The sequence below is a fragment of the Phalacrocorax aristotelis genome, chromosome 2, assembly GCF_949628215.1.
Source record: "Phalacrocorax aristotelis chromosome 2, bGulAri2.1, whole genome shotgun sequence".
Classification (NCBI taxonomy): Eukaryota; Metazoa; Chordata; class Aves; order Suliformes; family Phalacrocoracidae; genus Phalacrocorax; species Phalacrocorax aristotelis.
Window position 1 is genome coordinate 36,042,320 of NC_134277.1, and position 26,882 is coordinate 36,069,201.

At 39.0% G+C, this 26,882-nt stretch overlaps 1 protein-coding gene across 5 annotated transcripts; it reads right to left on the minus strand.

Annotated features, from left to right (window-relative positions):
• TRA2A (transformer 2 alpha homolog) lies at nucleotides 1–26,588 on the minus strand. 5 transcript variants are annotated; one of them, XM_075083037.1, is made up of 9 exons: nucleotides 26,185–26,450; nucleotides 17,235–17,546; nucleotides 16,822–16,955; nucleotides 14,993–15,164; nucleotides 11,765–11,953; nucleotides 2,567–2,682; nucleotides 1,951–2,058; nucleotides 1,162–1,229; nucleotides 1–988 (listed from the first exon to the last, which is right to left on the minus strand). In XM_075083037.1, exons 4-9 carry the CDS (start codon nucleotides 15,023–15,025, stop codon nucleotides 978–980), a joined length of 525 nt encoding a protein of 174 aa, XP_074939138.1. In that variant the 5' UTR covers nucleotides 15,026–15,164; nucleotides 16,822–16,955; nucleotides 17,235–17,546; nucleotides 26,185–26,450; the 3' UTR covers nucleotides 1–977. The 5 variants fall into 5 exon arrangements, with proteins under 5 accessions (XP_074939138.1, XP_074939140.1, XP_074939139.1 ...); XM_075083039.1 differs by having other exon boundaries at nucleotides 14,993–15,092; nucleotides 26,185–26,409; XM_075083038.1 differs by lacking the exon at nucleotides 26,185–26,450 and adding an exon at nucleotides 19,601–19,728.
• Between the last annotated feature and the right edge of the window lie 294 nt (nucleotides 26,589–26,882).

The following is a 26,882-nucleotide window of genomic DNA, read 5'->3' on the forward strand; positions in this document are numbered from 1 at the left end:
TCAGTAGAATTAACTTTTATTGAAGGGGGGAAAAAAAGGGTTTACATGTAGTTGTAGGTTTTTCCATCCATACTTGCAAAACTCCAAAAACGACCGGAAACAGAATTTGCTTAATCATTATTGCAATACCAAAAAGTTGGTGAGTTTGTTGTTTTTTTTTCCTCCATATGAACAGCAAATTATATAACTAATTGCTACGTTCAATAAATATTTTCTCTCCTGCACCGATTAAGGGGAAATATTCAACCAAGTACAATAAAACCCCCCAGAATTTTACAGTTTTAACTTCAAACATTATCCACTGTGTAGCAATCCAGAAACTTTATCTATAAACCACAGCTCTAACTTTGAGTGTACAAGGATCTATCTTCCCAGTCAAATACCCGATTTTGCCCTAGTTCAAACTGCCTACACTCAAAGTGACTACCTGACAAAAATAATAATTAAAAAAATCCTCTGGTTCATGACTATCTAAGTAAATTTGTCATTACAGAAAAGGCTCAAAGTTGTTACTTGTTTATCAAAGTAATAGGTAAACATTTTAACAGAAAGATTAAGGAGTTACTTGGAAATGCAGGTTTATATTAAAGTATCTGAGTGTGTATATTACATATGACATGCAAGCTTTAAAAATATCAATGCTCTCTTCTGATTAGTCAGGAGTCCAATTGTTTTAAAAACAAAATAGGAATGACTTCCAAAACGTATCAGCACTTTGGGTTCTCTATTTCATTTTGCTTAAGATGTTTTACTACACAAAAACTACAACAATTACAATATTTAAGAGTATTACAATAAGGAGGGATGGAAAACAGGAATACTTCAACTGAAAACATGTATATTCTAAATGAACCAAAGATTTGTAAAAGAGCTGGATGGAGGACGAGGAAGGGAGGAGGGGAAGGAAAGCAGTAGGGAAGCTAAGGTCTGAACTTCGTATTTAAAAATCACATCCTCAACTGTAACTCTTCTGATCTTCAGTAACGCCCTGGGGAAAAAACCAAAAGACAATTGCTATAAATTAACTGCACTCATATAATCTCAGCTTTAATGTGCCTGGCTTTTTTGCTCTCCCGTTCAGAGTTTCCACTGATCAATTAATACTAATAACAACAAGGTTTATGCCAGCCAGATTCTATTTATTCACTTGAATGTACTCACTTGGACTATAGGAACGGGATCTTGATCGTGATCGGTATCGACTATAATAAGGCGATGGCGATCGTCTCCTTTAAAGGAAATTAAAAAAGAAACCCAACAACATCCATTATGAAAGAAGCCTTATTCACATCATTTCTACAGAACACAACCATTTCCTTAGCACTGAAAGACTTGGCCTGCATGAATGATTTCAGCTTTATTTGGCTGTGGCTTACAGTTATTTAACAAATGCTTTTATATTTCTATTTGATGTGTTTAAAACTGTAAGATATTCCCAGGCAAAGAATTTCATAAACTCTCACTAGCCTTGCAAACACATGAAGTGCTTTTCCAGATGCCTGCAATTCTTGTTGAACAACATTCTCTGAAACAAGATAACTTTAAAAATGGCGAGATGGTTATGAAATGTCAAGCATTAAAAATCCCATCTACAAATAACCCCTTTTTAAACAGCACTGTGTGTCAGCTGTCCCCAGTTCTATATACAGCATGGAAAAATGAGTTCCCCCTTTCTATCTGTCCACCAGGTGCGTAGGGCACATGCTGTATCCCCACCTTCAGGTAGCAAAATTAACCCCTTGCCCAACTGTTGCTGTATAACCAAATTACATAAACACTGAAGATTATGACTACTTTAATATCACAAAACCTAACACAAAGAGGTTCTAACACATAGCAAGCATGTATGCAGAATCCTGCTATGAACCGAGTAATATTTTTTGTCACCTAATTTTTCAGTTTTTCCAACAAATTCACTGTTCCTACAGAAATAAAACAAAAATTAGGTACCTGTATCTGTAGTCATATTCTTCATATCTGTCATATCCTCTGTCATACCCCCTATCATAATATGAGTCACGGCGGCGACCTGCTCCACCACCACCACCTCCTCCGCTGCTATTAGGGAAAAAGCAAAAAAATTACTTTAGATATCTACTCTTCATTTTGATTTAGATTTAAAAGCTTTTTTTAAAGCTTTCTTGTAAATCAGACACTTAAGACTATGCCATGAAACAATCTAACAATGAAACATTTAAAGAAAAAGACCTCTAAAAAAACTGCGGAAAACCCACCAGGGATTTGAGCCCAATTCCCATCAAAATGAAAGGCAAACAGGCACCTCAGTATTTCAGTAAATTAAGGGTGCATTGACTGACTGTGCTGCATAGATATTCTTGAAAAATACCTCCTTACATATTTTTTATAAATAAACTACAGTAGGATTTAATAGTATATGTGAACCAAGTAATGCATTCTTTGTATTAATAACTTTGTGATTAAATATGATTGGCCTAACTCTTAATATTTCCAGAAAGTATCTGTAGCTCTGTTTCTTCAACCAGACTCCACACACTCAGTTTAAATCCATTTTAGTCCCATTACAGGAAATGCATGAAATCCTTACTGTGTTGGCCTGCCCATGTAGATGCCTGGGGTGGGTGTATGTGCTCTCTTGGTGATTGAGTAATCCACCCGAATCCTCCGGCCATCCAGCTCCATACCATTTGCATGCTCCATTGCCTGCAGGAGAGACAAGGAACAGGGATGTGAAACCCGCAACTTACTGGTAACTATGGAAGGCTAGGTACACCACACATTCTTTTCCATCAGAAAAACAAGTCCTGATCTTGTTTTATTTAGAGTGGTTACTAGTGCCCCACTGTGGCGAACGGCTCATCTCTGTCCCCTGGCCCATTTGCCGGCAGTGTTACAGGACCGCACTGGGGTGCAGGAGTAACAGTAACGTGAAACACAATCCCTTCTTAAGAGAGCACGGTGCTAACCACTAACGCAGTCACTTCCCCTAGACTTTGTCTCCTACCCATCAGAAAGGTAAACTCAAAGTCAAAACAGCTTTTACTGAAAACTGCATCTTTCCTGCCGCCGTCTCCGACCCAGAGGGGACGGGCGGATTCAAAAGCTGTGCAAAACAGTGGCTTCCTGTAGGGTGCATATGGCCGGATTACTGCTAGTCGGCTGCCATTTCATGCTCTCCCAGCCTCCTGCCATCTCCCTTACAAGGACCTACTCCAGCAGAGCTTAGTAAAATGGCGGGTTCAGCCTACATGGATACCTAATTACAACCTTCCTCCCCACTCACTCTCACAATAGCAGCTCGCTAAAGCGATACACATAAGGGTCTGCACTCGAGAAGCCTGTGCCTTCAGACCCGCCGCAGCCCGTGCACATACTCTCTGGGTGTTCTAGCCCCTGCTTCTCTAGTCTTTACGAATCAATACAATGGCCTTTAACAACTCAAAATCATGAAAATAGTTTTTCAAAGGAGCACAGCGTACTTTTGAGAATTATATTAATGCAACACTAACTGAAAAAACAAACCAACCAACCCACCACCTTAAGAATTTAACAGTTAATGCTGGACTTAAAAAAATATGCTATTAAAATTAGCAAAGCAAATTTTTTTGATCCTTTTATCAGCTGCTCTAAGATCTCTGAAATACTTGCACACACCACTCTAGTTCATGACACTAAGCACAGCACTTAGCCCAATATATATTATTTTCATTTTTCATGTGAGGAGAAAAGACACTGTTACAACGTTGAGTTAAACAAGATCACTTTGCTGTTATTTAACTGTGAGGAAAAATACACAACCTCAAAACATGAAGGTGCCGCTAAGCAGAGCATTTTTTTCTTCCTTTTTCTTTAAATAATGAAACAAACAACTATTCAGAAAAGTAACTTTTTGCAGCTAGCAAGAATCTTATTGAATTAACATACAAGTTATGGAGGAGGAAACAAAAACCTGACACCACATGATTTAACCGTCCCCAAACTGGAAGTGACTGAATTATCACTAACCTATTCAACTACACTTAGCTCGTGTTTTAATAATGCTGTTTATATCTATACTATATCGCCACCTAGTGAGTTATGTTCCCATATAAAAATGTCAGAACTACATTTAGCTAACTGCAAGGCAGAGCCAAAGAGTATTTCAAGTCTTTCAACATACACTAAAGTATGCTTTGTGAATAGAACATGATAATTAACTTTAGTTTCCTAGCCTTCAGATTTTCTTTTTTTAAAGTCCTGTTCCTCAAGGATGATCTAAATTAAAATAAATCTGTGCACACATCCTAGGAACCTATGTGTGTGCAAACTTAAAAATAGCTGGCTGAAAAATTAGCTTCATATTGAAAAGCATCTTTCTGGAAATGCAGCAATACGCAAGTTTCTTGAAGGGTAAGGAATTTTGCTTCATGGAATTTTTATGTCAGATCAAAAACTTGCAGAATAATAAGCTTAGCTGACAAGGAGCCACCTCAAATCCAGAACATCTGGCACCTGTGGTTTAAGCAATATATAAGCAAGACAGGTGAAGAGTTAATTCTGAGACTCAATAGTTTTGGAAGTACCAAGAAATGAGTTACATTTCAGTGGACAGAGATCAGTTCATAGCTACCAGTCTGCATGAAACTCAGCCACCCTGGTCACAACGTCTAATGACCTATCCAATATTAAAACTTCAATTTTCTTAGCTTTTGACAGTGGTCAGCAATAATTGCTAACTAAAAAATTTAAAATAACTGAAATATTTAGCAGATATACAGACATAACAAAGCCTTTTACAGTTCTGACTGCATCCCCCAAATGCAGAAAAGCCAAAACCTACAGTTAGCCATTACGAACCTGACAATAATTGATAGTATGCATCACTCAGTCATTAGCAACTGTAAATTCCTTCCAAAGACATTTTCAAATTCTCTGCACCATTCTTAATGTGCACATCTCAAGCCTTTGAAACAAAGTACTGAAGTTGACGTTATTAGCTAACAACTGCTGCAGTATGACCAAAAGCCCTATTTGAAAACCTGGTTTCAGGCAAGTGATACAACAGTATTTATTTTGTACAAAGGCTGTAAAAACATATTAGTGATTCTAATTACTGTCAATATTGTGTTTTCTTTAAAAACTGAAAGAGTTTATTATAAAATTTTGGATTTTACAATTTTAATAGACTAGCATGTCATTTGAAACAAATTTCCGTTTGCTTTCTTGCTGGTTTTGGGTACATATGAATGCTGTGTTAACAACATTTAAACGTCAAAGGGAAAAAACTACACATTTGCTCTAAAAATGCAGAAGACATTCTCAAATACTATTTAAAAGATAGAAATGTATTTTTCTAGACCATCAAATGAAACATTTTGAAGAGAAAAATCAAATTATATTGCGGTTTAAGACACAATACCCTCTTAGGAGCCTTTAACTGTCAACTGTCCGTTTTATTTCAACTTGGACTTTCTTCCAAATACCTGAACATTGTTAAAAGACTTGTATGGCTTTTGCAAGATAACAGTAAGCAAGCAAGCAAAGAGGATTCCTATAAATATTTATTATTGGTTTTGGTTGCAAATTTGAAGGCAAAATTTACTTTGTAGGCCAGAATATGCCTCTGGATGTTTGCAGTCAGAACACAGAGAATGAGGATTAGGATTGGCACAGATAATAATCCAGTCTTAGATTACAGTTTTAAACCTATAGCAATCTGTCCGTAATAACAAAACTTCAAATTATTATCTGTAAGGTGTTTGTTTGACAAAATGAGCAGTTCCCAAACTACAGGATCACAGCCTCCAGTGGCTCAAAACAGAACAAAACAAGTTTGGGAACACTGAACTTTTAATTATCTGCACAAACTTACACAGGTGACTGAATTAGTTAAGCAATCAAGAATTCACTGAAAGATATTAAATAATCTTTCAGTCTGGATAACGCCACAAAGTGCAGCCTGGACAAGAAAACAATGTGGGAAATTTCTGGAACCTGCACTGTGGTCACTGGGGGAAGGGTGTGGGGAGGAAAGGGGGAGAAGGGAGGGAGAGAACTTGACTTGGCAGAGCTGATGTCATGCTCACTTTATAGTTCTACTACAGAGTTCAAGATACCATTTGTATTGTACAAAAGACCATCGAGCCTTCATTTCAACTGTGTCTAACTGCTTTGAATTACTTCAATAATGTGACATCACTACAAGTTAGTGAAGTGCAGACTGGAGACAGCTGAAGAGTCAAACATGTGGCAACTCATTTTGAAACTGTATTTTCACAATTTAAAAATAACTATATAAGTTACTGTCTTTTTGCTCACTGTGGGTTTTTTGGGGTTTCTTGTTTGGTTGTTTTTTTCCCTGAAGTCCTTCCCATATTGTATTTAATGCCACATCTCCACTGTATCACAGGTACAGCATGGGATGAACAGACATACTATATTAGCTTTTCTCCCCCCAGTATACTGGTATCACTAGTTCAGGTCTGGATTTAACAAGGACATCTGAAAGGACAGTCTGAAAAATAATACAAAATCTGATGGGATGACAAAAGAAATTAAGAAACCCAGCTCTTTACACTTACTGCCAAGTTGAATTCAAGTGCCCATGTCACCTTTGAACAAGAGTAAATTTATATTCTCTAGTTTGAGGGTTAGTTTTTAAAAATGTTGTTAGAATATTGTCAATGATAATATTTTATATATAATTTTCTGAGCTTAAACATCTATTGATTAAATGTATTCTCTTTAAAGGAGTTTCAGAATCAAGAAATATAGGATTTTAGAGAACCAGCATGAGTATCTGGGTATGTTTCTGCAAGTATTAGCAATTCATGGTATTTCAGAGTCTCCAGAAGTCTGTAACTTGTAATTCCAAACATCTGAGACCTTCATGTGTTCTTTTCTGATGTGTCAAGGGTCCCTTTTAATAGCACAAACAATACTTAGAGCATTTCTTCAACAAGCTATGGGAAAAGCTTTGGTCAATAATGATACTTTAAGCTGGTCTGCTTGTACCACAGATTAAATGTCTTGCAAATTAAAATGCTAAACCCTGTTGTTATTCCAGTCTTTGGCAACTAAATTGTATTAATAGTTCGGCTTGTCTGTATAAAGTTTGTCTTGATTGCTAATGAACACTACTTTAGAAAACAGTTCTGAAAAACGGTCAGAACTGTAAAGAGCATAAAGCTAGCATCAGATAACAGAAAATGCCACACTGCCAACAGCTCTGTAGCTAATGCTTCTCAGATGAGTTCCTGGTACACACACATTGTATATTCATAGCCACCTCAGTTTAAACAACACCTAATACTTCCTATTCTGAGTTGCTCAAAAGCTGGATAGTGGCCTATGAAATCCCTGGTAACTGTAGTAAAAATCATCTCCCTAAAGCAGCCAGCACCTTTTACTCATAATCCTCTCAGTATATTGTTATCCCTGAGATAAATCAATCCCCCCCTCAACTTTCCCCCCCTCGCATCTGAGTACATACAAGTTTGTGTTCCTCTAAACACCAGAAGAAAAACCTAATATGATGGGCAGGTGAACATCCTCTATTGTTTAGCAAAAATATTGTGAAGCTGCAATATTACAACACTGGCTTAGTGCCAGTGTTGCCGATACTGAGAACCACATAAGAAAGAACCCCAATCTTGAGAAACAAGTCTTCAACAGATATTTACAGATCTTGCTCTTTGCATAACGTTGTACATGGGGTTCTGAAGACTTAGCAGAAGGGTGGCCAACATAAGACAAGACACTGCAACACACAAGGCAAAAAAGCAATACCAAGTATTACTTAGTTAAGTTTTTTCCTCCAAGAAAACCAACATAACTTCACAAAAAATGAAAACCATTACACCCGTAAGAAAGAATACTCTCTGTTCCAGAAGCAAGGCAAAAAACATTAGCTTTTCAAATAGACTTTGAAAAAGCACAGCTTTTTGTACAAGCCACCATCAATCCTCAACATTCATTGTCTGCTATCACACTTTGAACTAAAGACAGTGTCCACAAGCATCTTCAATACGGATCGGAATGTAAAAATCTAGTCAAGTGCTATCTTGCAAACATTAGACCATTGTAATAAAAAACATCTAATGGAAAAGGGACTTTCTGTCAGACCGTAATGTTTCATCTCAATCTCAGAAGTTTCAAACACAGCAGAAGAGATTCCACAAGAAATCTCCTTCAGAATGGATACGTGCATCCAACATTTCTTTCCCAGTCCTGTTAAGGTGGAATGACTGAAGCTACTGTGATGCTCTGACAGCTGCTCTACCTAGTAGTTATCAAAAGTTAAATCTCTGCTTCTCTTTATAACCAAGATGATCACAAACAGCCAACAACAGGGCTGCTATGGTGTCATAATCAATCTGAAGTTCTGAAAATCTAAAACAGCTTAAGTGAAAATAAAAATTTACTACTGGCCCTTTGGTATTTTTAGGACATTGCAAAGCACTACCTTTTACAAATGCTATTTTACATTGTCTCTGGATTTCCACAACACGGAGCTAACTGGCAATTCAAATGTCTTTGCCACCATATGGAAGTAGAAACATTGTATCATTTGGTTTCAGATTCTTGACACACAGCAACATTTTAGCCAGCTCAACAACTGATCCAATTTGTAAGAGCAGTAATCAGTGATGAGGAAGATGTTGAGGGATTTCAGCTGCAACAGAATCCACAGGATACTGATACTGACCTATGTTCAACCAAGTTATGAAAGTTTAAACAGAACTACTCAATTCATTTAGTGGTGAATTTTAGTATTAACAGTGTTTCAGAGCATGTCAGCTGAGGAGCTTCCCCTCGTTACCCCTCTTGGAAGGACAATACTGAAGATGATGAGAAATTCTTGGTTTTCTGTAGAGTTCTACACATATTTAATCCATCTATGACTGCTTTAAAACGTCTGGAATTTAGTTCAACATCTCATCCAGAGTTTTATATTCTCTTTATTTGGATGCTTAAGGTGTTGGGAGTTTGGGGTTTTGGTTTGGGGTTGTTTCCGTATTTTTTTTTAGTAATTATTCTGCTTGGGTTTTTTTATTTTAAGAGGAAAGGTATTTACTCAGAACAAAAGTAATTCAAGTGTCATTGCTTTTATGCATACTCAACTTTTCAGATTGGATCTATCTTCAACACAGAGAAACTTCATGTCCTCCAGTGTTCCCCTACAGAGCCTGTCACAGAGTTTCACACCTATAGCTACACCCCCTTTTTCTACACCAGCTGCCACTTATTGCCATCTTCAAATCTCTCCTCAAGGCCCATGAAATAAGTCAAATGAACAAGTTTTTCTCCTGTCCTTTTTGCCAAAATACTTCAGTTATGTAAATTCTAAGTGTTAGGAGGTTTTGCGTCCTTTCCCCCGTTCAAGCACTAGCCTGCTGTGGAGAAAAAAATTTGGTTTTATTACATTCCCATTTATTTCAGTTCCTGCTTAAGGTGCTCATCTTTATTTCTGTGTTTCTGACTGCAAGTAATATCCTATTTTTTTTCTTTGCATTCCAGTTTTGTAGTATCTGCCAAAACAGCTTTCTACTAAACAAATTACTTCATGCTATTTACACGGAACATTTTAAGAAATGCATGGTGTCATGCATGACCATTGCCCATGGCAACTAGGAAAAAAGCCCCACTTCTAAAAGACATACCAAGTTGGAAACTCTGCAAGTGTTTCGGATGTTAACTGTTCTACAAAACAGTCATGTTTTCAAAATCCCACCAAACTCAAGAGCGCAAACGAATACAAGGCTAGAAGTTAGAAGACAGTAGGCCACTTAAGATGGATATACAGCTATACATTAACTCCGCTCTGAACCTGTCCAAGTGATAGTGGGAAAATACAGAACAGACACTAAATGAAGTTTTGCGTCCTTTTACTTACCCCTATAACCTGCACAGCCACACATTACATACATTTACAAACCCTACTCTTCCCATCAACTGATTCCTCTGTTGGTCATACCAGAAATCAAAGACCAGAACTGAGTCTAGTTCAACCAAATCACCCATGAAACATTTTTTCAGTAAAATATCAACTAGCATCAGAGTTTTCCTTTTTCAGCTACTGATAGTAGGTTCCACAGCTGTCACCCTCCCTCCCTTCAATGCTACACGAGAGCAGTTATATCTAAGCATTATGAATATACTCAGAATCAAAGAGCAAATCTGAAACATCTGCCTAAGACTATTAATCCATTTAAAAAAATGCTTGAAGTCTGTGACTCAGTTTGCCCAAAAGAAAGAGATAATCCCACAGTGCAGGCTTAAAGAAAAAAAGAATTTTTTTTAAGAAGGATGCATCTTTACTTTTAACAGCAATCTCATCTACAAATTTCAGTAAATGTCGTAAAGTTCACAGTATCCTTACACAGGTAGAAGAAAGTACTGCTTACTGTGGTGAACCATAACACAAGCTGCTGCTCATATCCTTTGATTCTTTCCTTACATATCAATTTTACTAACAAGAAATCAGTCCAGCTGTAAACAGCTACCTGTATAACTAGCAAAGTCACTGACCAAGGCACATATCAAGACAAACCTCACTATGGAAAGTAAATTGAATCTTCAGAATTTTGATAGATACAGAAAATTACTTAGAAAAGTCAGCTTTCCAAATAGTTCAAAAATACTAAGAGGCTTCTATGTCTGTCTAAAGATTTACTTTCATATTGAAGTAACAGACTAAAATCAAAGCACAATGCTCATTAGTGATTCAATAGTGATTTGATTCATCCAACGAGACCTGGAGGCTGGAGAGCTGGGCTGAGGGGAACCTCATGAAATTCAACAAGAGCAAGTGCAAGGTCCTGCACCTGGGGAGGAACCACCCCACACACCAGTACAGGCGGGGGGCTGAACTACTGGAAAGCAGCTCTGTTGAGAAGGACGTGGGAGTGCTGGTGGACAACAAGCTGACCATGAGTCAGCACTGTGCCCTTGTGGCCAAGAAGGCCAACGGTATCCTGGGATGCATTAAAAGGAGTGTGGCCAGCAGACTGAGGGAGGTTATCCTCCGCCTCTATTCCACCCTAGTGAGGCCACATCTGGAGTACTGTGTCCAGTTTTGGGCCCCCCAGTTTAAGTAGGACAAGGAACTGCTTGAGCAAGTCCAGCAGAGAGCTACAAAGATGATCAGGGGACTGGAGCATCTCCCTTATGAGGAAAGGCTGAGAGACTCGGGTGTGTTTAGCCTGGAGAAGACTGAGGGGGGAATTTCATCAATACCTATAAATATCTAAAGGGTGGGTGTCAGGATGATGGGACTAGGCTCTTTTCGGTGGTGCCCAATGACAGGACAAAGGGCGATGGGCACAAGTTGGAACACAGGAAGTTCCACCTCAGGATGAGAAAAAACTTCTTTCCTGTGAGGGTGACAGAGCAGTGGAACAGGCTGCCCAGGGAGGTTGTGGACTCTCCTTCCCTGGAGACATTCAAAACCCGCCTGGACGTGTTCCTGTGCCCCCTGCTCTGGGTGTGCCTGCTCAAGCAGGGGGTTGGACAAGATGATCTCCAGAGGTCCCTTCCAACCCCTACCATTCTGTGATTCTGCAAATACAGACAGCTCATACTGAGAATTTGCCCAAGCATCTGAACACTGAACTAAAATGCTCATCTGTTTAAAAGTGCCATGTTGTTTGAACAAAATATTTAAATTTAATCTCACTGTGAGAACCTGCTAGTGAATACACGCTAAATGTTTCAGGGTTAATTTCGTTTTTGTTTTACAGAGATATATTTATGATGACAACAGGCAAAGAGCACACATGTCAAAGGTAGCAACGCATGAATTTACCTCTTTAGAATCATCAATTCTCTCAAAATAAACGAAAGCAAATCCTCTTGATCGTCCAGTCCGTTGATCATAAACCACATTGACACCAGTCAAAGGTCCATAACGGGAAAAGACTTCACGCAAATCTCTCTCGGTAGTATACAAACTGAGACCAAACACTCCAAGACATGTATTAGGATCTGGATTAGCCTGGTAAGACAAACATTCAACTCCAATTACGTTCATAAAAAATAAGTTATACATTCTCATATCAAAATTTCTCAATTATTAAAAACTTTTATTCCAAGGAAAACTAAACAGTTTATTACAAAGCTTGCCACTTCAGCAGTTATCATGCCAATTTTAAGATGCTTTCAAAAAGCAACTACTTTCATGATTTGCATTTTAGAAAAAAAGACAAACTTACGTTGGTGAAAAACTCAAGGTGATAAAAATTAAGCATTCTGATTACAGAAAAGCTATAGAATAACAGGAACCTATTTTATTAGTACTTCACACTCGAATCACCAACAAGCGGCATGTCTGTGTACTTCACGTCTGTACTGAGAACAGGTCAGCCAGCCTCAGCTCTCACCTTCAGCCTTCCCACACAGTCACCACTGGTGCTAAAGAGTGCACACTGCCTCCAGCTGCACACGCTAAATGCATTTAAGCTCCTAAGCACAGACAGTTGAACTATAATTTAGCTTCTACCAAAACTTCCTCATCCCTCAACATTTCCTGTCCAACTATACTGAAAGTCAATATTTGTATTTTAAAGTTTATCTCCCTCCACTTGTAAATTTGCTGCTTTCATCTAGACAGCAGCAAGTGCTGAAGGCCAGTTCTGTGAAGTAATCCAAAAGCATGCACACTGTTATAGAGCAAGACTCTTGATTCTTTAACATGATGTGGGATACAGATCTACTACTAAAGGAAGTCAAATAGGGAATTATACAATAGTACAAGGTACAATTTCTCTATTAGGCTCAAGGTTTCTCTACATGCCACGAGTTCATCTAATGCCAATTCCAGTGTAAGAATTAGTGTGAACAAAATTAACATTTTTTTCAATAAAGCTTCTGGCACCTGTTATACTACATGCAGCAAGTTAAAACAGCAGCAACAGGCAAATGGATTTAATGTTTCTGCTAAAATAATAACTGGAAAGTTGTCACAGTTGAAATATGTATTTCAGTTTCAGATTTTCAAAGCCACTGATGCACAGCAATGTACACATCAGAGCTTGCCTTTCAGCCTAATTCAAAGAATGAACAGGTTTAGTTCTTCTGTCATGTTATTTTCAGAGCTTTTGTTCAGGAATCCATTGTGAAAGTAAGACGCCCGTAACTACTCGTCGATCTGAAATTCTTTCTTTCCATCTGCCAAAGTTCAAACTTGTGTTTCAAGACATGAATCTTCTAAAATTCCTTATTACAGTTGAAGACGACAAAAATTGGTAGTTTGTCATTTGAAAGTTTTAATTACACTGGTTTAGGTTTCTTTTTTAATCCATATTTCGATCTGATAATTCAGTGGCATTAACAGCTATACTCCTTTTATTACTGAAACTCTTGTGAGCTTAATGAAATATCTCAGTCTTTTAAATCATTGTTTGGACAAGTCCCTCCACACAGTACGTATCAGTAGTGTCCTTTTTTTACATCTCACTTATACTTAAACCCTACTACCTTTTCTGAGGCAAGTACCGAGAATCAGTCCACACACCCTGAGCGACAAGTGACATTTACATCACCACTGGAAGGCCTGAACTGACTGTGAAGGACTAAATGACAGCTTTTGCATTAGGATTTTGTACTGTCTCCCATCAACATGGTACTCAAGCTCTCTCTACAAGATCAGAAGTAGCAAAATTGCTACCAATCGTTCTGGTGTCTTTAGGACCTCACTAGGATCCTCACTTTAGGGGATTCGAATCTGGTTGATTTGAGTTTTTTGACACTACTAGAATTACTCCTTAGAATTAATGTGAAATTCACTGTGAAAACAAGTTTTGTTTCACAGAGTCATTTCCAAGGCAAAAAGGCTTCTTCAGAGCAAAATACTCTTATATTTCCTACAGTAGTAAAGTGGATTTATTCATCTTTCACCAGAAATTCTGCTAAACCTTTTGAAATTCAGTTATTCATGCCAATTTTTCCAAGACATTAGATTCTGTATTTACAACATCATGATTACACACTGGCAACAATGCACAAAAAGTGGAACTACGAACGTTGCTTCACAACAGCTTAAGCCACTGCCCTTAACGACACTTAAGCACTGCTGAGTCTTGCCGTTTTCCACAGACTCTTGTCTTCTCCCTTACACTGGTATTATCTGGTCCTGGTGAGCTGCTTCACCACAGTAAGCCTGCAAAAAAACTACACCCATCTTTGACAGAATTAGTAAAAAATTGGAGAAACTAAACCAGATTAAAACTAAAAGGATCAGGAAAGTACTGTGGCCCTCACCAAGGGAGAGGCCGAGCTGTGTGTAACAGCACTCATTTAGATCGGCCTGAAGTGATGTGGAACCAGAAGCTAAGGCACCAAAATGGATTATAAAGGTGGCCACTAGGAAAAGTCTCTCAGAATGATGTAAGATTAGTATCCTAGGTATTAGTTGGTGTGCCTATACTTCCTCCTGTCCATACAGAGATACTTTACATTGAGAGGCTTACTGATCCTTTCATAACTGTAAATTTTTCTAGTCTATTAAGATTTACACCTAACATAGGTTTATTTCTTCAAGTTAAACCAAATTAATTACTCAGAGGTATAAAATCACAAGCAACCTTCAACATAATATGCTGTATGTTACAAGCAAATAAGCACTCAATTTTCTTCTTTGGCTGCTCTAGTCAATCTTATATTAGCAATACTGTCAGGTTGCAAGCATGCCAGAAAAGGTCTCATTTTTGTGAAGCGTACGTATACTTGGAACTGTAACAAAAAGAAAATCAGACGGGTTCAACTTCTAGAGCAGACAGAAGCAGATGTAACTCTATCTGCCCATACTGACTTGCAACGGCATGGTTTTCAACACATTTTTACAACTGCCCTGCCAGTTGCAGGCCCAAGAAATAAGTGCCCAGAAGTAAGGACAGAGATTGCTTCCCTGCCCCCCAATTCCCATATCCTCCAGTGACAAGAGTGCAGGTCAAATTCAATCTGCAGGTAACCTGGACTACACTGATGTAAGCAGCAATTGTTTTGTTGATACTCAGCCTTGATGAACATGACATACTCTGCTGCCCGTGTGCCTTCTCCTGTTGGACATTGGAGAATGACTACGGCTCCTTCGACGACGGTATTCTGGCGTGTACGATCTGCTTCGAGAACGTCTCCTATGGGAATGAGAATGGGAATGGGATCTGGAACGAGTGTAACGTCTGTGCGAGTGTCTTCTGGACCTGGATCTTCAACAAAGAGAAAGCTTTTAGTTAGGTCATCCACACAATACGTATTGAATTGTTAGCCTTATATTTCCTAGAGAAAAATCTTTTTCTAAGAGGCTCTCAAAAATAGTTACGTTTCTTCTACTTTGCACACCTAAAGATTGCACAGATCTCTAACAACCTGCTTGGTAGCACCATTTTTAACTTTGTGAGAGTGCTTCTGGCATACAATGAGGATTATATTCATGACAGTTTTCAGGAAGTTCGTAGTTTAAACTTTTATCAGCTTGGCTGCATATATAACTAACACTTGCACAATGATACAGAAACCAGATATGCCACACTGAAATACCGTCTTGGCTGAAAAATTGAAAGATCTGGCAGCACTACAGTGCTGCAGTATCTATAAATGAAGTTCACCTAGGCTTGAAAATTATTCAAGACCAAAAAAATAAAACAAAAAAACCAAAAACCACCTGCTTAAGTCCTCAATCATTTATTTGCAGACATCTATGCAATGATAATGTCAGTTTTAAACAGGCATTGTTCCATCCAAGTTTCATGATTTCATACAGGCATTATATCCTAACAACAGGTAATTAGTTATCTGGCTAAACATTGCAAGAAAAGAAGTTATAACAGTAGGCTGAACTTTGTGAATTCAGAGCACTGTAACTCTTTTTTGGCTGCCCTGGTATGAAGTGTATAAATAGGGAAGATGGATTACTGATCTCTCCCAGGAACTGGGGAGGAACAACATAATACTGTACAATTCCTCTTCCCCCCTCCAGAGCTACAAATGCTGTTTTCTGGTTTCTCTCTCCATTGATTAAAGAAGGATTCACTAGGTTTCCCCATTTTCACTAGTATGATGGTACAAGGGAATAGAGAAAATAGGTAGTATAAGCCAGGTAATATTTATGACATATTTAGAGAAAAAAACCACATTCCTCCTCTGTTCTGAGCAAGCTCTCTCACAGCTAAGAACTATAAAACTTTGCCTCTGCACACACACACTTGGGAAGAAAAGGACAGTGAAGGACACGTGCAGCATTAGAAAACGAATTTGAATCTTAAAGCTCCCATAAATCAAGAATATATCCATACCCAATTTAACCCAGAGTTTTCAGATTTTGTTTTTAAAGTCTCCAATGAAGGAATGTCAAGAACTTCCCCAAGAAGCATCTTCCAACATTTCCAAGAGTTACAGAGCTTACTCCTTTTAGCTAATCCAGACTACCTTTGCTGCAGTTCTCACTTGACTTTTCTCTTTTTTCCCCCCTAAAGGAGATGTCCACACAAGAGTTCCCCACAACATAGACTTTGCAGGAAGGAGGTAGGAGCTTTTACAGAATTGAGATGTAATCCCTTCTGAATTGAGATGCAACCCCTTCTCTCTCTTCTGGAAGATATAAACCTACAAATTTTAATCGTGACTTCTACATTACTTCTATTTATATTAGTTTCTCTAGTCATACCCGTGCATATTCATACTCATGGAATCTTTCCCCAACTTTGTCGACCTACACAACTACCAACATGCAAATTAACATAGCGCCGTTAATACATCCCAAAAGGTTTATAATTTTTACAAGGGGAAAAGAAATCTCATCAATGTACCAAAAGAACCGGCAGAAGCAGTAACACTGAATTAACATGAAATACTTCCTGGACATACCTTGATTTTGATCTTGACCTTGAATGCGATTCAGAATGTTTGGAAGCCCTCGATGGACTGCGAGATCCTGACCTGCTCTCCGATTTTACACGAGCAGGACTCCCAGCTGGAGATTTTGACTGGGAGCGAGACTCCTAACAAAAAAGACAGTATTAAAAGTGGTATTGGTTGTATAAATGCCTAACTCCTAACATTTAAAGTACAGTAATTCTATTATATTGATTGCTCCTGAAAAACAAATGGTTAGGCAATACCCTCCAAAACAAATTTCATTTTGCTAACCCACTGTTAATATTGTATGCTTTCCTCAAATAGGTCCCTGCTTGAACCAGATCACCAATTCTCTATTAACTAAGTAATCATGCAAATTCATCTACAACTTGATCATACAGACACTGGAACATAAACCATACATTTACTTAACCTAGGACCCATTCATTCTTCCAGATTCTTTTAATTCTACTTCACTCTTGCTTTCTACTTTTCTTCATTCTTCATTGAGTTTTTCATTTTTCATACTTCGTGTATTCTTCCCCAATTCAAACAATTCATTATAGCCTTAAAAAAATATTCAAGTGCTTCTATCTGACCAATCTTCTGTTCAATTTTTTCCCCCATTCAATTTTAATTTTCTGATCTTTAATACTTTTCATTAGCCTTCTTTTATCTTGATTTATCTTCCACATTCTTGGAAAAAACTCTTCAATCTCTTCACGAACATTAACCTTAATGGAAAAAGAACATTTAGTATATTTAAGCACGTGGGGATTATAAAACTCTGCTGGAGTTCAGATGTTATCTACCAAATTGAAAAGCCAGCAGGTAAAGTGCAAGAAACTATTTTATAAAACAACTTTTTTTTTTAAAAAAAAATCTTTAAAACTGTATAAGTGTCTACGTTCTAACAATGAGCTTACTGAGTTCTCAGAGTTTTACTGTATTTTCAAAGCTACCCTCCTCCCCTTTCAGATTTTTGTAAGATACAAAGATGCACTAAAAACTAGTTAGCACAAATATAGTAAAGTATCGATATCAGTAACTGTGATTTCCCCCCTAAAACAATAACTATATACTTCTCAGTATCAAATATCCCAAATTCTACTCCTACACATTATTACTAAGACACTCTCAGTTTGACAGAATGGCCAAAGAAGATTTCCAGTCAAAACCTATCTATGCATATACTTACTCACATAATACATGCATATCGATATATGCAACGTAAGTTATTTTTCTTCCTCGTTGTTATCTTGTTTTCCTTGCATACAACTTAATCAATATAAAACAAGATGTATGATAGTAAGAGTTCAAAGCAATCCAATAAAGGTAAAGACATTAGGGTTTTTTTCTTGCATGGTAATACACACAAGAGAAAAACTAGGAAAACAAGCAAACAAAGAGCTGGTTAGGACTTCCTTATGTTTTATAGCGTACAGCATTTCTAGGGAGCTCAGCTATAAAAAAAAAACCTACAAAATAGCATGCTATATACATCTCTAACTTCACAAAAATGTTGCAAAATTCTTAATGAAAAGAATACATAGCAAGTTCTCCTCCCATAAGCATTACATTTCATGCTGATTTGCATCATTTCTCCTCCTGCCTGTCCTCACAATGTTTTGCTCAATTTGATTCATACTCTGCCTATGTCCAGATTTGCATTTTCTTTTGCAGTTAAATTCTTCAATACTTTGGACTGAAGAAGTTCTTTTCAAAGGATGCTGTCCTCACATTTCAATACAATAAATCCACCAGAAATGGAACCTGAAAGACTCCTCACTAACAAGTATTACAGCTATACTACCTTTCACCCTTACCTCGGTAAAAAGGAAAAGGGACACATGGAGAATGTCATTTATTGGGATGATAGGCCTGCCAAACTTATCAATGAAGGCCAAATTCGAAGCTTGGCTGTGACACATGGAGCATGTAATCAGGACGGCATTACAGGTTACCCTTATTAAGCTGGCTATCTGCTGATCTAGCTGCACGACTTTCACTGAAATAAAAGGATGTATGTGCACTTAAACATTACCAAATTTTATTTGGTGTTTTTGTCTTGCTTTTTAACGATCTCGCCTGTTTTTGTACTCTTCATAGTTTGATAGCCTCCTTAATTCTTCCTTTTACACTTCATCCCCTGCAACAATTACCAATTTATCCAGGAATTATTTCCACTTCCCTCCCTAGTAAAAGTGACCAACAATATAGAAAAACATTTATTGTGACATCATTCAGATTTAGAAAACATCCTTCGATAAAAAGATAAAGTATTCACCCTCCTCAGTCACTCCATGCGGATACTGTGTTGTCCATACTTTTTACATTTGAAAGATCAATTCTTGAACAAGAATTTTGGAAACTTGAACAGACAAACCAACCAACCAACCTCCCTCCCCCGCCCCCAACCAGATACTGCACAATCTAGAGGTGTTGGGAGGTGCCAAAAATACCAAGAAACCAATCACTCCCATACAATGTAAAAGTTAGCTTAGTGTCCTTATCTATTCAACTGAAGCATCTTATGACACCGCCCATAGAGTTTCTAATAGCATCAGTTATGACAACAAATCTGTATTAAGTTGCCAAAAGCAAATGTTACAACATTTCATGTCGGTCAGGTCCTTTTGGAACTATCTGTTTAAGCCCTTTAGGGGCTGCACTCACAAACATGACCTTAAAATTGGAGTGACAGAGGCAACAGCGTAAGTTCTCACACATTTAAAACTTCCTCAAACAAAGGAACTATAGATGTAAACTGCAGCTAAAGAGAGATTACCTGTTAGCAGTTGCATACTGTGTCTGTCATTGGCAGGCAATTACATCTCATCTTCTGATGCAACATAGATCACCTAGTTAAATCTCCTATAGTGCTTCAAAAGGAGAGACTACGGGAATCGCAATAATCTGCAAGAGTTTAAGGACTTAAGGATGATGCTGAAAAAGTATCTAATAAGAGTATCAGCAAGACTACAGGCAGGGATTAAGAGATTCAAAGCTTCATGGAGTCACAAAGGGAGCCTTTAAAGAATTTTCCTCCTCTGCTTCCTACTATAAGGAAATAGTTAGCAAGCTGTATCTTAGTCTGTGTCATAGACCAACCCAATTGTTCTCCATAAACAATTTCTATCCATTCTGCAATATGAATTAGAAAATCAGTTAACACTCTTTCTCAGCATGTCATCTTTAATGAGATAGACACCTCTATTATCCAAAGCACTAAAATATCTCAATTCTGTACTAGTCTTTAAGCAATCTATACATTCTGATCTTAGCTCCATCATTATCACAGAAATCAACTTAAATATTGCTTGAGAGAGAAAGACTAACATTTCTCTCTGTATCTTCAACATTTTTTTATCTTTCTGTTCTGAAGATCCTCAGTCATTGAAGGGCCACAGATAAGGCTGTATTTCTTAAACTCAGCTTCTCATCCCACAACTGCTTTATAATAACAGCGTGTATTTTAATGCCTTTGGCTTTATTATACAACTGTCCAGTCACTACTTTCACTCTTACAAACTTATAGGCAGATACTCATTGTGACCATGTCAAACTATCTAGATTTGCTGTCACTACAGCCTGTAGAAGAGACAAGTCAGCTAACTTCCTAATATTCTTCAGATCAGACCTTGCCTTTAAAAACAATTACTACATCTGTCAATAACACTTTTCCCAGGGCAAAACTGAAAAATCAAAACAACCCCCCCACAAAAACAAAAACCACACCAAAAAACCCCACCTAAAATAATAACTAAAAAAAAAAGTCTCAGTTGTAACTGTGTGCTTCCTCAGAATCAGATGTGGTGGCTTCCTCAAGTGCATGCCAGGAATTGGGATTAATGATTCATCAAGAAGTGGAACTTGGAGCCAAAGAAATTATTGTAGGTAAACAAAATCTAGAAAGTGCAGCTTCAGTTACTGATTCTCTGGATAAGATGATGTACAGCTAGAAGCATTTAAAGAGAGCACCGAAGAGTATTTTTCATCCTTTCCGCTTTTTCTTTCCCAGAAAGAGCAATACGAAGCAAACTGGTAGAGAAAGGATATCTTCCTCCCCGCCCCCCCAATTACCTCATGACCACATAAACCCAGTCATTGAACAATTATCAAGGACTTCAGATGATCCAGCTGAGCAAGATGTCCATCATGTCAATGCATTTGATCCATACTGGTACAACTGCTTAAACCACATAATTGATGCAAGTTATATCTACCCTTTATCTTCCTCACATCCTTTAAAAGAAATGCTACTTTCCAATATAATTACTATTTTAAAAGCATTTGAAACACTTCTATGCAAAGCAGAACTGCAAAAGTCTTTACAAAGTATTCTTTCAATTCTCCACCTATCATGAGAGGGTATGAGAAAGAACACGAGGGAAAAAGAAAAAGACAAAATTTTTCGTTTACACCACCCTTCTGTCCTGAACTTGTTATGCCTTACCTCACTTCACATTTTACCATTTCAAAGTGTGACAGAAGGGCTATCAAAATTTAAAGCAAGACACTTAATAAAAAGAACTAAATAAGCTTAAATTAGGCTTTCTATAGCAAAGCATGGGAAGAAAAAAAATCAATAAATCACACAAAAATTTCAGTTGAAATGTTTGCCCTGGTTAAGTAGTAGTACACATGGGATGAAAAAAGGACAGGACAACAAATAATCTAGCAACACCATTAACCCTGCAAAATCATAGTTCAGACTTTACAAAAATCCTGCTAAAAACTCCTGCCCAAACTCAAAAAATAAATGAAGTCAAATTTTATTAAGGGGACAGAAAAATATAAACAGTCAAAAAAGAATCAGAAATTTAGCAGCAGCCTACATACACTGGATAAAACTCTCAACTTAGTGACATCTCATTTGAGAACAGACAAGATTATATTTTAACAGGAATATACCAACTTTCCCTGAAACTCACAAGAGTTCAGTAATTTTTGCTTCATACTATGTTTTGTCTCTCCATACTAAAAATCAAACTGATCCCTTAGCTGTTCATCTATAAATATTTCAATAGTATACCTAATAAGCTTCTGTATAAAAAGCAACTCATGAGTTGTGCTATCTTGAAAACATGTATATTTTCAGTTACCAACATCAGCAAACTCCATGTATTTCTTAGTGATACTGCTCTGATTAAAAAGGGGACGGGAGAAGAAGCTTAAGTACTCAACTTTTTGAAATTACAATTAATCTTCTCACTGAGGCTTAAAAATATGCCTCTTCAGGAAGGGTTCTGTAGTCACTCCTTTATCACATACGGAAGATAGAAAACAGAATTTGTTTTCAAGAGCAGCAGCTTTCCCAGCTGACATGGTCCAGAACAGTCTAGAATTTTAAGTCTGATTAAGAAAAAAAATTACTTCCAGAAAGTCTCCTTTCCCACACTGACCATTAGAAATCACAGGGTGATCACAGCACTCTCCAAGCAAATGCAGAATTCCTGAGCATAAGCAGACCATCATGCCTGTATTTCAAAGGGTATGGAAAGCAACATGCCTTCCTTTCCACAGAGATGGCAGATTGCAAAACTGACTCTTCCCCCACACCCCCCCCGTTTGTTGTGTTTTGTTTTTTTTTTTTTTCTCCAAAGAAATGATCTGAAAGTTGATCAGATTTAGACAACTAACATTAGAACACATATGAAGTTAAATATTTTGCATACAAGCTTCATGAAGCAAATAAAAGACGCATTCACAGTTAAGCTAACCAAAAGCCACTTGCATACATTTGAACTATGCACACTTCCTCCAACAAGATGGCTCACATGCAAAACCATATATTTCTTCAAGTGCTTTGTTAGACTGAGATCACTGTCAGATTCTGCACAGAGGAGGAAGAGCATCTCATTAGAATGAAGGAAGACAACCGATGTGGAGTTCTAAAATGGCATTCTATCTTTGTTCTGATATAAAGTTTTATCTATTTAGAAAAGCAGCACGTTAACACTGGTACAAAACTACTAAACCTTTAATATTACAGAAATCAAACATTATCAGAAGCTCAAAAAAATAGCTGATCAAAGTTTCAAGCGCAGCTTCTGAAGTGCAGGTTTGTTCAGACTCCAACTTGTTCACTGCTCTGGGAAACATTTTAATAATGTTGCATCACAAAATGCACACCAAATGAACAATCTGTTATTAAAAATAACAAATATGAGTGGACATAAGAGTTGCCTGTCATCTGCCAGCAATAGAAATAAAAAACCCTCATTTGTCTAACTGCTCACAAAGAACATTCAATGGTGACAAAATCCTATGACTTTTCCAAAGTGGATAAGCAGCATGACTTAAAATCTTTTTTTTTCTTCTTAATGTCCATTACCCTAGCTCTAGCACATCCACTATATTTCTAATTCTTCTGTCAATTTCTTTCCATTAAATCACCGTGCTTGCTTGAGGGGGAGGATTTCTTCTGCTCAACCAGCCACATTCTTAATACAGAACTTGCTTAAGTTGAAACAAAATGACACAAAACCAGAGCAGATTATTAATAAGCCTGAGCATATTTGATTAACAGTTGCTTTAAAAAAGTCAATAAAGAAATGAGTGAGCTCAAGAATAAAATATAAAATCTCTACAATGACTTTACCCAACACTTCAGAAATGCAAGTTTTATATAGCACAAATTGTGCAATCTCATTGGAAAGTTATTTCCATTATTCTAAATTTCCTGTTCAAATTAACATTATGATGTTAAAATCATAAACGATGGGCAAAGCATATACATGGACAGTATCTTAATGCCGCTAAAAACAAGGGTGTTTTTGTAAAAAAAAACCAAGGTTGTGGGAAAACGAAAAAACTTCAGTCAATTATCATTATTTATATATTAACATTTTTTCTTCACAAAGTAGGTAGCAAAACAGGAAAATGCGTGCTAATTAATCTCTCTTTAAGACAAAACTTCATACCTATCAATAAGCACCTTCATCTTGGTATCAGACTTCGTCACTACTTGCAATAACTTTCACTGAAGTGCTTTTGGGACAATATGCAACTACATGGATAGAATATAAGAGGACTTAAACTTTACTTAAACTCCCTTACTCCTTTGGCATTTAGTTGTTTTGAAAGGGTACACAGACGACTTCTTTGTGGCTGTTTCCAGGACAAGAGGTTCTTTACAAACTTTTCCCCGTTCTGCAGTCTTTCTCCCACTGAAAAGTTATGCCACGCTCTCTCAGTTCCATGTGCCTGCGTATTGCAAACTGAAGCACCAGGACATTCAGTGTGTAATAATGCTCTATCCAATTGGGAATAGCAGACTAAACACTAAAGCCCCAAAGTTACCCATGCTTAATTTTATGGCTCTGAGGACTTTCAGTGAAAATGTTACATCCTGAATTTAAGTTTCCTATTTCAAGTATTTTAGTAGCATCGACAACAAAAGAAGTATTACTGAAGAAAAAAATGAATGGCTTACAAGTGTTCTTCATTAGTAGAAAACCTAAACAAAGTGAAGCAAGTACCTGCCGTTATGTTCAGTTATAAAAAAAATACCAGCAGACAAGACACTGCCACACACCAGATTGAGAAATCCTAGTGTTAGGGATAGAAAAGAATAGTTTTCCAAATGAAGACTCAACACAGTCAGTAGCTCTTTCCAACAGTAAAGTTTCCACCACAAAATACCCAAGCCAGCTAAGAAGTAGCAGTCACAGAAACTGCTACGTAGGACTCTTCAGACTTCACATACTCTCAAAACATTAGTTTACTTCTACATGTGGCAGAAGGCGTGCAGATATACCGAAACCACACAGCTATATCAGCTTTGTAACACGAACAATAGGTCCATCAAGGAACCTAATACAAATGTTCTGTGGATGAGCCTAACACAAATATTTCCTAACAATAAGCAGTACAGTAGGAATACAGACAAGAAAATAATTGGTAAAAATATAAATCTTACTGGAAAATGGGAAATTGACCTAAAAATTAAAAAAAAAAATAAACGGAAGTATACTTGTTGCTCAATTTTCTCAGACTTAGTTGTTTTTCCTTTCAGAGATTAGCCATATAGCCACTTTGTCCAAAAAATAAACACGAGAACAGATTTTGTTCACCTCACCTGAGGAACCAGCAGCAGTCACTGCACAGCCAGGTACAGCACACTCAGCCTAGAGAACTTGGGGGCTTTTTTTTGTTTTACTAACACCACAGAGGGTAACAATATTTGTGTAAAAATAATTATTGGAATATGACACTGGCCTTCCAAAATTTCATTGCTTCTTTCCTCAGGCAGTAATCCTATATAATTGCAAGGCTGCTGTCACTGGTTCATCAGAGAAAGTCACCAAAAGGATGCTCAGGTGTTCCTCTAAAGCATCTCTTAAAGAATGGACAAAAAAAAAAAACCAAAACACTGAAAAATTAAAAAGAATAGTGATGGAGTGAGGACAAAGCACATATCTCATTCCTGCTTCAAGGAGCTTCTAGTTCCTGCTTGCCCTGATCATCACTAAGGAAGAAAAAAACAACACAAAAACAAACATTGAAAATGGAAGGGTCCAGTATTCGTGCACATGAAAAACCTGAGCAATCAGAGAGAAGAAACAGGCCTAACAAGGTTACAAAACCAGAGTAGCTTGTTGAAAGTCTTCGGCTGCATGATCAATGAGTTTCAACGGTTTAACAAGGCCATACCTCCCCAATGGCTTCAGGAAGCCCGGCCCAGGGAAGGTCCTGTTTAGGGGCCAGCAGCCAGGAGAGGCAGCGCACCTCTCACAAAAGGAGCCGGTCCCTCCTCTCTCGGGCGGGCGGAGGCCCCGGCTGCACCGCGCGGGACGGCGCCGGCCCAGACGCGGCCGGGAAGCCCGGCCGCCACTGCCCACGGATGGGAGGACGGCCCGGGGCCGCGACCCGGCAGGCAACAGAGGGCCAGACAGCAGGACGGCTCAGGATCACAGCAAGTTAAAAAAATAAAGCTGGGAGAAACGCAAGGCTGCGGCACGGCCCTGAGCCCTGTTCTTAAAAGGAAAACCTGGGCGGGCAGGGTTGGGGCGAACTCGCAGAGCCAGGCCCCACACCCTGGCGGGGGGGTTGGGACAGAGGGACGCGATGGGAGAGGGAAGCGTGCGAGGGTTAAGGCAGCGGAGTTCAGCTCCGCGCCGGGCCAGTTCCTCAGCGCCGCGTCGTTAACAAAAAGGAGGGAGGCTGGGAGAGGAGAGGGGGGCGAGTCGCCCACGGCCCAGTCAAGACTTGGGCGCCTGAAGGAGCCATTTTAGAGACAATCCGCGTTGCCCCCACTCCTGCCGGGCCTGAGGAAGAAGAGCGCCCCCCCCACACCCTCCCGTTCCCCCCCCCCCCCCCGGGTTGGGTCACCCCCTCAGCACGGCCCGGGCAGGGACGGCCACTCACCCTCCCCTCGAAGTTGTTCTCCTCCACGTCGCTCATGTCGGCAGAGTCCTGGCCACGGGGCTGGGTGAACGGGGACGCTAGTCCCGAGCAGCAACTGTACCCGCGGCCGCTACCGCTATTATTGTTGCTGTTATTATTATCGCTACCGCCACCACCTCCCTCCCGCCAGAGCCTCCCAAACCGTCTCCCGCAGCAGCGCAAAATGGCGCCTCCGCTCCGTCTGCGCCCGACACCCCGCGGGGGGCGGAGCCCGCCTCGGCCCGCCTGTCACAAAGGAAGCGCCGCCGGCGGGACAGCGAGCGCGCCTGCGACAGGCTTCGCGGGGGTACGCCGCGCATGCGCAGACCCGTCCCGCCCCCCCCACCTTTCGCGCTCCTTGCCGGCGGGATCTCTTTCTCTCTCTCTCTCCAGGGTATCTCGGGGGCGCGCCACCGCGGGAGCGAGCGGGCCGCCCCGCCCCGCCCCGCCCCGCCCCGCCCGGTGTGCGGCAGCCACCGCCCCGCGTACAAAGGCGGTCTCGCTCCGTAAGGCGGCTGCTGCTGCTGCTCCTGCACGTCGTGAAAAACAACCTTGCTGCTCGTCTTCGCCCCGCCCCGGTGCGTTCTGTGGGGTTCTGCTGCTGCGCTGCAGGAAGGGATGTCTAAAGTTAATACGTTTAGGTCCCTGTTATCCGTGGCGGTTATGGCAAAAGGTTGTTC